Here is a 12,316-nt window from a genome sequence, read left to right on the forward strand (position 1 = left end):
TAGACGGTCAGCACATCTGCATGATGAATTAGCCGGGAATTCAAACCTGCAGCAAAACCAGCTGAACGTGAAGCAGCAGAAAAGAAGACGCCGGACCACAAGGCTCTACCTCCCGCACTGCGCTTTGCTTTGGAGCTGCTCTGCCCTTTTCAACATAACTAACAGCGTGAGGGTTTAGTTTTTAGTGCAGAGGTGATCAAATATTCTCACTTCACTCTGGTGGTTACTGGACGTTTTATTTAGAATGTTGGCTCATGAACTCGTCACTGTAATGTATGGCTGCTAACTGGGTGGACCTCGAACATATGGAGGAAGATAAAAATGTAACATTGAATTTTTAAAGCCATTCTTGGTTACTTCCAGCATACGTACGTTTCTCTTATTTAAAGCCTCTATTCGACCAAATCATCATGATGAATTATAATGGTGATGGAGAACAAACAGCCTGTTCTGAACATTTTCCTACTCCGCACGCTGGTCCTGGAATGATTTACAAAACTGCCCCCAAATGTGTTCTAAAGAGTTTGACTGTTTTAAATAGCCAAGCTATGTCCTTTATAGCTCTTCTAAGCCGAATGTTATTGAGCTATGACGAGTAAATCATTTTACCACCATGTTAACTACATTGCAGTGCCACTTTGGCCAGACTGCTCTCGTGAAAGATTGATGAAGAGACTTCCTGCTTATATAAAAAGGTTATGTAAATAAAATATGTTTGTGTAACTTGGGTAAACTGACCCATTTACTCTCTTCACAAGCACAGATTGTCGACATGTAGGTGGATAGTACAGTCAGTAGAGGATATGCTCGTGCCCACAAACCCACATGCATACACACTAATATCAGACAGTGGGCGACCACTCCACTCACATGTGAGAGGATTATGATGAGAACCTCATGCCAAATGAGAGACTTGGCAGCCCCTAAAACACAATCTAATGAGATGAAAACACATCCTATTGCAGAGTGTCTTGCCCATCTGCTGCACTCACAGACAAGTGCCTCAATCCCATATGATTAGGCGATTTGGGTTTTGAAGTGCAGCATCACTGTTGGGCTGGCCTCTAACCGAGGTTGCTCTGGGGGCAATTAACCCTCAACAACAACCGCTGCCCGCACACTGGTCTGAGGGAGGCTTGTTGTTGTTTACCAGGGGCCCTCTTGTCCTTGCGGTGTGACCTCTAAACCTCTAGTGAGCTGTGCGCTATAGTGTGAGTGCATCCCGCTCCGTCTGCTGGGGGTTGGGGGTGTCAGGGAAATTCACAGTCTGTGCCGAAGCAAAAAGGCTTTTAACATTGATTCTTTCACCCGCCCGGCGCATGGCGAGCTCAGAGGGTGTGACATGTGTGCGAGTTAGAGGGATGATGAGTTGACTGGTCTCAGTTACATAACATACTGGATCACCTTTTTTTTTTTTTCTGAATTCAAATATTTATTCACATTAATGCCTCATTATATTGCAAATACAGTATATTATTTATTGCATTTTTCGATACACATGAAAATGCTACCGTTTCAAACATATGCCTTTGTGATGTTGACGTTGGTGGTAAATGTAATCTAGTGCTAAAAATGCAGTTACGTTCAAACAAATAACTTAAAACCTTATAGCAGGATGTCAATATTATATGGCATGAATGGTAAATATATTTCCATTGCACAAGGGGTGTCAGGTCAGCGACAGCTTTATTGAACCGTGTGATCAATGGGGCCCTGGGTCACCACACAGACAACACTGCAGGCAGTGGGAGCAGCAGTATGGGGACAAACTGGAAATGTAGGCTTGACGAATAAATGTACCGGTAATAATTAACGGCTGTTCAAAAAAAAATGTGAAGTCACAGAACAGAAAAATCCTTTGTTTCTTTGTTCACAAATTCATTTTTGAATGGGTTGGGTGTAAGTTACACCCTCACAGAATGACGTAGACACAAACCTTGTTTGCTGCTGGTGCGACTGGTTTCCTTGCTTGCCTCCATCCAACACCAACCCTCTTGTGTCTCACCAGTTTACCCAATGAGCGTAGTGTCTGCCAACACGGGGTGTATCACGGTTTACCCAAAACGACCTTGTCCTTTCTATGCTCTTGTGGAGGCCCACGACGTCTGCTCAATAAAAAAATGGCCTCACATCAACAAAGATGTCCAAGGCCACATTGGTTTTGTGAGCGACCTTTCCAGTCTCTGTCAGTTAGATAATGATCTGCAGGAAAGCACCTGACGAGATAGCTGGTCTGTGCTGCTATATTTCTACCACTGTACTGCACTATAGTCAGATTATGTAACTAGTGGGAGATTGTCAGGTACTTGAAATAATCGACAAGGCTAATTATTCGTTCTATATCTTATTTCTGGTTTATTATTGGTCAAATGTATGCATTTCACACATTTACCTTTACTGTATGGTTTGTGGTCGTATGCAAGCACCCATCTTCTCCCGTATCGAGGTCAACCTCAGCTACGGTTATGCATAGACTCACCACTAGAGTTCATATCTCAGGGTGATAAATCTTATTGGAGGGGCCTGAGCCAAAGGCATGCACGCAGTCTGAATTCTGAGTGCTGTTTTGGGAGGCTTGTTTCAGCCATCCACTGAGAGCTCAGACAGCCACTCTGCCCGTCTCCCTCCCCATCTCTCTTTGTAGTTCAATATTTGATGCTACTCCTAAGTGATATTGTTTGTAGCTCCACACTGATGGAAAAAAGAGATGCGGGCACTTGTGCCGGGAACTAAGAGTACCAGACTATTACTATGTTCTCTCCAATGAAAAACATGCAGGATTAAAGGTCTATTATTGAACTGAAGGACATGCACGATAACAATAAAGCTGAATAATCTACTGTATCTCCCCAGGAGCATGTGAATACTTAAATCGATAACAGTTTGGTGGGAACAGCTAATTGTAAAAGAGGGAAACAAATTTAAGTCCACTGCAATTAATTGCTCTGTCCAGCTCTTATTGACTCTGAATCCTGATGAAGGGCATGTGAGGAGGACTGAGAAAACAGCTCACAACTTTTCTGCATCTGCCCAAAAACCAAATTCACGAGCGGAGCACAACGTTGTCAAGTTGAGAGACCTACCACGTTAAATCTCCATCTTCTTGCTACACCACTGCCATGTTTGGCTAAATGCCTTCAAGGTAAAGGACCTTCACAAAGCAGGAGTTTAAAAGACAACACAACAGGAGAAACAAAAATCGTTTCCCGTCTCACGGAGAGCAAGAATACAAAACCAGGACTAAAAAGGAGTTCATAAGAGGAGAGAGAGGATTGGGGACAATGGGGAAAACAATGCAGAAATGGTCACAAAGGGTTTCCAAGGAGAATACATCCACAGAAGAGAATGAGATATTTGAAGGAGAGAGTCTGCAAGGATGGACAGGACAGAATTGACATATGCAGCACAGCGGCGCTGGGGAGATGTATACATAGGGGACACGTCGGGCAAGAGAGCTGCCTCCAGGCTGTTGGAATGAGAACAAACATTTTTTTGGGGGGGAGGGGTGGGAGATACATAAATTAGAGTAGTAACTCACCAGAGTCAGCAAATTCTGAGGGGACAGTAGAAAGAGAGATAGGAAGACAAACAGAGAAAAGATAAATCCAGGTGATATTTAGTGAGCGTACATTAAATCATTAGATAGGTATTCTTCCAAGATGAGAGTCAAAAGTCCATTAGGCTTTATTTTGCGAAAAAACAAATGGGTAAAAATTTCAGGTAGATATGACAGGTATGAGAGTGGTGTGAATCCACTTATCTAACTCTCTGGAAGAAAGTGCACAAGCATATTTCTCAAAATGTCCATTTCTTTAAGGGAGACACACATGCATACCCACACACATACTGACAGACACCCACGAACATCAACCAAGGTTTTTCCTGTAATAAGCATTTAGTATTATGTTACCTTATCCAAAATCTGACAGTGTTTACAGAAATTAAACCTCCTTAAATGCATCACTGATTTTGCTTTTCACCCAGTGACATCACAGCTGGCATTTTAATTTGTTGTAGCATGTTAAAGTAGCAAAGAGTCTGAGTGTTTAAGCCAGGAAAAACTCTATAAACACAAACTACCCCCACTCTAAAAGTAGAACAAGTGAAACGTAACCAGCTCCCAGCACTAGCAAAACAACCTCAGATTTTTCCTTTGCCTCGGAAGAGCAGACAACTTTATTTTGAGAAATGTCTATAAAAAATGTATGGATCGAGCCCCGGCAGCTCCCTCCGGCTTCCGCTGAGCTACACTTAAAGCCGAAGAGCACGCAAGGACAGGCAGCACAACCTCCGTCTTTGATGGATGCACCTGCTCGTCTCTCTCCAAGCCGCTAGCTCACCAACAAGAAGCTTCTTTGCATTACTGAGATCAGTAAATGTGCAATGTACATGGACGGTAATGGATCAAAGGAATCATTTAATGCACTAAACGAAGAAGGCATGTGATGAGGGCATTCTAAAATGTACTCAAGACCAATATCATCGTTAAAATGTTGCTGGATGGGTGAAAACTTCCAACGTGGGACGTGGAAATTACAAAATAATAAACCCAAAGTGTTGCTTTTGTTCTCTCTGGCAATGAATTAAATCCTCGTGTCGTGTCACACTGTAGTTGTTGCTTCAGTGCATTCATTTCCAGTCAGTAATTTGCCAAAAGACTCGCATTTCTGCTGCATTCATATTTGAATCAGAATTTCACTGTTTGACCATTTCAATCCACTATTGACAAAAAACATATTCATAAACACATTAACAATTCATTCTGACATTGCTTTTTAGATGCTTGGTAATGATTAAGACCCAAACAGGCGTTTTTAGACTTTTACATACATTTGCCAGTCCATTCATCTTCATGCAGTCCAACAAGCAGTAAATATTTCATCATCAGTGCATGTTAGTTGCTCCTTAAAAAAGGACCAAATGATAAATGCATCTACAAGGAGTGGCAGGGTGGAGTGTGTACAATTTTGGCTTGTACATATACGACTGGCCATACAGACTTCCATTCCATCAGCAGGCTATGATTTACATTTTAATCATTGAGATGGGAAAATGGATACACTCGGACACGGTACACCTTGGATTTAGTGTACGACAACGAGTCGATGCATGTTAATGGGCACTTAAGGCCGTCTGGGCAGAGCTTATTAATCTTTCCTGAGCTGACTCATTCTAGGTTTGGCTTTCAAGGAATGTAAAGTCATTTTTGGAGAAAGCTGAAATGCCTTCTTAGTACAGAGCAGACATCTGCTAATGTGATCACATCCATCCATAGGGCAAACATGTAGCCTAATCATTGTTCAGGATTAGAAATGGCTCCTTGGCCTCGTCCTATGTGGTATTTTTGTCTGTGGCAACACTGGCACTGCTGCTTTTAATCAAACAACTTACACTGTAGATACAAGGGGGAATAAAAACAACAGGAATTAGCATTCAACTTAATCATTGTTTTTTTAGGGTTAGGATGCATCACATCATAAGATGCTGCGTCCAATTTAAAGACCTTTCACGAAAGCCCAAAAACCCTCTAATGACACATTCCTCAAACCTGTGTTGCTCCCCGTTAATGTGAATTTTTCTTTCCTTCGTCTTTTCTCAGTGGGTTAAGAATGGGATGACACTGCACCTCCCCCGGCGTATTAACATATTCATCCCCTGCGTCGAGCACTGACACTGCCGTTTTACATTTGCTTTAGCTTAGCCAATAGGCCTTGATCTTGGATTAAAGGGAAATGATCTTCCACATTAGCCGCGCTTTGACACAGAACTTTGCCTTGTCTCGTACGGACTATTTTTAAAAAGGGATCAGTTCAGTCCAGGCACATCGGGGCTGGAAGTACATTCTAAATGTTAATGACGGAGACACTGGATATAAAGGGGTACATAACCCGGGGTACTTGAAAGCAAATACTTTTTTATTTGGACTGAGGAATGAATTAAAAACACCATATGGTTGCTCTCTGAGCTGTTTTTCATTGCCAAGAATTTGTGCTCAAGTTCAGGATATGAACATCTTTCATGCGCCCATAACAGTTTTTTGCCAGTAAAGTTCTTGGTTTCCATACACCTGAAAGCAGGATTTAGGTCATTTTAAGTGAAAAAGACAAGAATGATGACAAATTCAAGGCAACATCAACCTGAAAATGGACAATTACAGACTGAAAGTCTCAAACACACAGGATATACAGCACAGATGTTTTTTTTTCTTACTGAGTCAAAGACTTAAGAGTTGTGTTTTCTCTGTGCAGACCCCTCTTACCTTCACTTAAAGGGTCCAACGTGTGAATCATCAGCTGGAAAATGCTGTTCCTCATCAAGCTGTTGTGCAGGGAGGCGGAACTACCTCCCCTCTGAAGTCGAGGCCTGGCCTGTGAGAGGACAAACAAGATGTCAAACAAACATATTTTGACTTGAATGGGACTTTTTTTTTATAACTAGGACATGTTTCCTACGAGCAAAAAAGATACAGCATACCTTGTTCCAACTGTTATTGCTGTCATAAAGCACACATGCCGATTTTAACACCAGTCTATCAATTGTAAGCACTTTACCAGCGCCATTTCTAATCCAAGCTGTTTGGAATATGATTCCCTAATCCTCTTTTGCATAAAACCCCTCAGTGGAACCTGCAACCCAGTAAAAGTCTCATAAAGTGCCTCAGCATCTGAAAAATATAAGCCCCATGGGTTGAGACGGGCGTTCACAATTGAAGTGGCACATGAGGTCTTTCTCCCAAAACAACCCTCGCCAAGGTCACTCCAGCAGTTGAAGCTGAACTTGGGAACTGTGGGAAATTAAGCACCGTTGCAGGCGGCAGCTGTTTGGAATGCGTCCGCCTTTGGCTGCCCACACAGGTGGCGTAGGCACAGGGAGGTGTCAGGTGCTAATTCACAGGCCCGTATGGGTGCGAGCGGGAGGCAGAGGAGGGGAGGCACGTAGACTGGCAGGGCTTGTGTAAGATGTGGCTTCTCGGTGCTACCCTGAAGGTTCTCCTTGTGCTGCTTCGTTTCATCTGCTTCCTTTACAATCCGGATGAAAACCTAACACTCCGGCGTGCTTTTCGAAAGTATAAAAGCATTAAAAGAGTCTGATGTTTCCGAAGCACATGCTCCTTCTTCGGTTGTCTTTTGCATGCTGCGTACAGAATGTAACTGTGGAGAAAAGGCTTCGGAAAACAGACGGAGCTACTCTCTGCACACGGGGAGGTTGAAGGTTAGAGATAACAGTGTACACGTCTTCACAGTATGGTGGGAGAAACACAAGTTACGCTGCTACAGCTACACAGAAACGGGGACAAACACAGAAGCAGACTGGAAGAGTGTCAATCAGACAGGACCTACCGACAACTTGCCGTCATCTTCTGGGGTCGCAGGAATTGCCTTCTCATCCAACACAGAGAGAAGTAGAAGTAAAAGGGGGAGAGAAAGAGAAAACAGGACACAGATGTGAAGCATGCCGCACACAACCACACAGGACGAGATGAAAAGACGATAGTGAGAGACATTAGAGCACAGTTACACTGATGGTGATGACTGACTGTGATGTAAGTAGACAAGACTTGAGGGACAGATTCCTCCCCACTGCTGTGCCTGCCTACTGTGTCAGTCGCAAGCTGAGCAAGATTACATCGTCTATTCGAATTTCCTTGAAATTCCTTCAAAAACGTCATTTCAATTTCACTCATGTGAGTGAGGGACGTCCTGGCTCTGTTCACAGTCACCAAAATCCCCTTACAAGCACCCCCTAAAGCTAACTAGCACATTATGTTTTTGTTTTTTTAATAAAAACTATTCCTTTAAGTAAATGAAGCCTAGTTTTGATCTGAATGGTCTAAAAACTCTAAAACTTTTTCCTGCAGGTCCAGTGCTGCCAGTCTGAGAGTGGGCATGTGTCAGATCATACCAAAGTGACTCCAGTCTTTTCACAATCACTCAATTCTCTGCCATCGTTCACAGCGGGTCTATTTGGCATTTGCAGTATACTGTAAGATCTATTTTTGAAACAAAAAGCTTTTCACCAAGTGCCTGACTGAACTGCACTCACTTCATCTCCAAAAAAACGTGTTTGTGTGAGTGTGGTTAAATAACAGGACGCTTCAGGCCTCCGTTTCTAGGAACAAAGCTTTTGTTCAGATCTTAGCATATCAAGGCTTTGTTTCACAGCCTACACAGTTTTCAGAGAAAAAATGTTGAAATGAAATGTGAAATGTGGAGGCACTTTTGTGGGCTGACAAAGTGCACAATGCCAAATGAAATGCAAAAAGAACGATCAAGTTTGATCAAAAGACTGTTTCAGGGCAAACACACATTTTAAGACGGGTCCTTCATGCTTGTCAAGCCGGTGATTCATTCGCAAGCTAAATGATGCTGCACTGCATTGAGTATCAAATATTTTGATAACGATGGAGCGGTTCATGAGGTGAAAGCTTAACCACACATTTCTTGATTAAAAAAAAAAGTTTTTTCTTTCGTTGATTATAACAAAATTCTGAACTCACTAAACTCTAAAATTCCCCTTTGATCATCCTGGTCTAGTTATTTTTTATTCACCACTGCAGTCATTGTGAATGTCAATGACTGCAGTGGTGAGTGTGTCCCACCGTTTCTGTTTAACGGCCCATAATTTACCATACATTAGGTTTTCCTCTGCATAGCTACAGAAGAATTACAGGAATGAGGGAGCTGAAATTAAACATTTGCCAAAAAAATGTAGCAGAAGCTGAGCTAATCCTGAGGTTTCCCACAGAGCTATTCAACTATAACCTCACCCCCCCCCATTTCATATCTTACTCTCGAGGTGTAATTATTCTATTTAACTCCCTATCACCCTCCTCAAAGGCAAAGTCAGGGTGGTTAGGAGAGAACAGGTGAATGTGCCAGATAGAGATTACGCCGTGGGTCGCTCATTAAGCCAGCGTTAAATATTATGACTAATAATCACATCGGGAGATTAGTATGTTCTCTGGAGTTTGTGTGTTCTCTAATACCGGCAGCTCTGCCTTCCAGCTCTTACGTAATGTCACATTAGGATCATTCTTGGAAGCGGATCAGCTGAGGGAGATAAATGTCCCTCTGCGGCCGCATGCATGTAACGGCCGCGTTACGGAGAATTATCGATCGAGAGTGTGACATCATGCAAAAGTACTTCCGCTTTCAATGTTGAAATTGCCCACAGCTTAAAGGGGGTGGGGTGGGGGGGGGGCTTTCGCAGGAATCTGCACACATTGGTGAAATGCTGAACGCAAAGAGCTGTAGCTCCCGACTTTCAAACATCAGTGGCGGATTATAGGTCTTCTCATAAGCAATCTGGGTGCACAAAATTGGTCTATTTCTGGATGAATTTGATTTGCATTTCCTTTATGCTTCTGCATCCAGGCCAGATTACACAGGAGAATAATGGCTTTTCCACACTTTCTAGATTGCAAATGGTGGAGTTTGATTAAATCATAGCTGCGCTTCATCCTTAAAATCCTAAATATACCCGACATATACAATGAATGGTCATTACAGCAATCAGCAATGCGGTCTATAAATATTATGAGGAACTTTCTATATCACTTCTACCACTTATTTTTATTCTTTTAGAGCTATTTGGTTTTCTGACAGTTTGTATGGACTAAAAGGTGGATCATATGAAGGCAGGGACCATCATTGGAGATACTGCTTCTAAATGTCACACTTGGTTCTACCATCATTACAATACACCCTTTACTGTAGTTTATAAAGCAATACATTGACCCTTCAAGCCTCAAGTAGCATCACAGAAATGTTTTTGGATACTCATAAGTACTGCAATGAGTGAATCACCTCATGATTACAGTGAGAAAGTTGGCAAAGGAAAACCCTGAATGTGATGTAGAATCAAGAAAAGTATCCACTAACACTAACTGTTTATACACCGTCTCATTTCAGTTCATACAATACAAACTCTGAACTAAAATGTAGTACTTTAGTGACAAAGACCCAACCATAACACTGTGGAAATCAAGACAAACTTTAGAAGGAATGCCTTGACAATTTAGGAAATATGCTTATTAGCTTTTTTTTATTGAGAGTTACATGAGAAAATTGACAACACTCTCAAATCTGTATGTTAAATAGAAAGCTACTTTAACTACGTTAATATTGAGAAAATCTAATTACGTTATACCTTGATATCTACAGTATATTGCAAAAAAATAGGGTTCACAAATGAGATTTTTGATATTTAATTATCAGTAATGTGGATATCATGACTAACTGGGTAAAGATAATAATATAACAGCTAAAGCAGTCTGGTAAACTCAGCAAATTACATCACTTTACTGTAATGTAGCCTTTGAAACCAGGAAAAAACAACACTTAAGATGCAATTTGACATTGCATGATACATTTCTATTGAAACTGTAGTAGATATGGATATTAGCCTGTGCATGCAGGTAAAGATTTTTGACAACCACACTGCTTGTTGAGCACATTTGCAAAGTGAAATCTTGCACAGCTCCAGGCGTTTGCCTGCATGTGCTTACAGTAGGCAGCCTGTCTGTAAGAGCATGACAGAACACCCTTGGAGATTTGTCCATCTAGATTCATTGTGTGTGAGCTTAACTGTTGAGCAGCACGACAGAGCTGCATCTCTCTCTCTCCCTCTTTCCCTCCATCTCTCTCTCTCTCTTCCTCTCTCCAGTTTGCCTGGAGACGATAATGATGATCTTCAAGGAAAGGAGGGAAAAGATGCACAACAAGTCAAGAAGCCATCCACTTGCTAATTAGTAACCCCTTCATTTTTCTAACAAGCAGAACTAATTACAGGAGCTGCCACGATGCTGATTTCCCACAAGGCAATGCTCACCAGGACTGAGGCAAAATTGCTTCCTCTTACACCCCCCTCACATGAGCCAATCAGACTCAGGCTTTTGGGAGACAGATAGGGGAACAAAAACTGCAGTGTCATTTTTGCAAGTAAATGTAATCACCCGACGCTGGGTTTGATCAGGAACAATTTCCCATTGCGGAACTCCGCGTACATGTATTGTACAGACAGTTTTTCTTCAGTTAATAGTAAGTGATTTATTCACCAGATTCAATTTAGATTGTACATGTGCAACGTAATGTTGTAGCTGAGAAAATACTAGAGGTAGAATAATGACCTCCCGCAAACCTGATCAAATAGGAAGTTTGTTGTTCCAGTCGGATTAGAGCCGGTTTTGATCTGAAGATGCCGTAAACAATGAAAGGCTGAGCAGGGTTGTTTGTTTTTGAGATTGTAGCAAGCACTGAACTCAATGTTCTTCATTTTTTCTTGCATTTATATTATGCAGCGTGTCTACTGTGCTCCTGCTGCAGCACCGTCTGCCCCAGATTTTTTTTTTTTGGAGCTGGCCTCTCCTGTTTATCTGCATGACCTGAGAGTTTTTGATGAAGTTATTTCTGGTCTTTTGTTTAGGTTCAGCTATAATCAGTACTGGTGCTACTGTCTTGTCAGTAGCACCAGGCCCTGATGCTGACAGGAACTTCATCTCTCAGTAAAATGCCTAACAGGGGCAACCAGACTAACTCAATCTCTGACAGTGGTCCAAATCTAGTTGCCGTGAGCCCACTGGGCAGGTATTGGTTATAGAGATAACAGGTACACTGTAGCATCCAGAGCACTTCCCAGAAAATGAGCCACTAGGAGCTGATAAGTAGAGGCATCTGTGCTCCAGTTGCCCACCAATGTAAACTGAAATCAAAACACAGTGCTACGCTGTATTAAGTTGGCCTGGATTCTGAGATTGTTGTCAATGTCATCAGTGTCAGAGCTCAACCGTAACATCACTAGGAGATCAAGGTAACACGCTTGATCTGCATCCTGAGCTAGTTTTGACACTTCCCAAACCTGATATGCGATGTATCCGAGTAGCCATACTGTCGGCGCTGTGCGACAAGATCTCTGAACAGCTGATTTCTCTGTCGATGCAAACGGAACCAGGAAGCTTGTACTTTTAATGCACTCACTGGGCTTGATATGCACACAATGTACAGTGAAGTTTTACTTTAAAAAGTGTGTATTCTTCAACCAGTCGACCTGCTTACCGGCCAGATTTCCTTTTAACATCTGATGTCATTTTAAATAGTATTTTAAATCCAAAGATTCAGCTTATTGATCAGATTTAGTTATATTTTAAAAGGATAAGGTTGGACAACAAATACCAGTAGAAGAACACAACCAACGGTTGGTCGATCACTCAATACTTTCCTTTGAAAATGACTTACAAATACATTCTTCCACTTTTTAAAGAGGCTCAGTAATGTCCTAAACCAGCTTGGCACTGTAGTTGTGAAACGTTACGAGAGCA

General features: G+C 42.0%; 1 protein-coding gene across 1 annotated transcript in view; it reads right to left on the bottom strand.

Annotated features, from left to right (window-relative positions):
* Window positions 1-12,316, bottom strand: part of LOC306715023 (solute carrier family 24 member 2) — a gene marked incomplete at both ends in the record, with an annotated part of 32,840 nt that overhangs the window by 11,522 nt on the left and 9,002 nt on the right. The window contains 3 exons of the mRNA XM_079185241.1: window positions 3,539-3,553; window positions 6,260-6,368; window positions 7,341-7,388. Of these exons, the coding sequence (XP_079041367.1) occupies window positions 3,539-3,553; window positions 6,260-6,368; window positions 7,341-7,388 (172 nt within the window). The remainder of the gene's footprint in view (window positions 1-3,538; window positions 3,554-6,259; window positions 6,369-7,340; window positions 7,389-12,316) is intronic.

The sequence above is a fragment of the Pholis gunnellus genome, assembly GCF_910591455.1.
Source record: "Pholis gunnellus genome assembly, chromosome: 23".
NCBI lineage: Eukaryota > Metazoa > Chordata > Actinopteri > Perciformes > Pholidae > Pholis > Pholis gunnellus.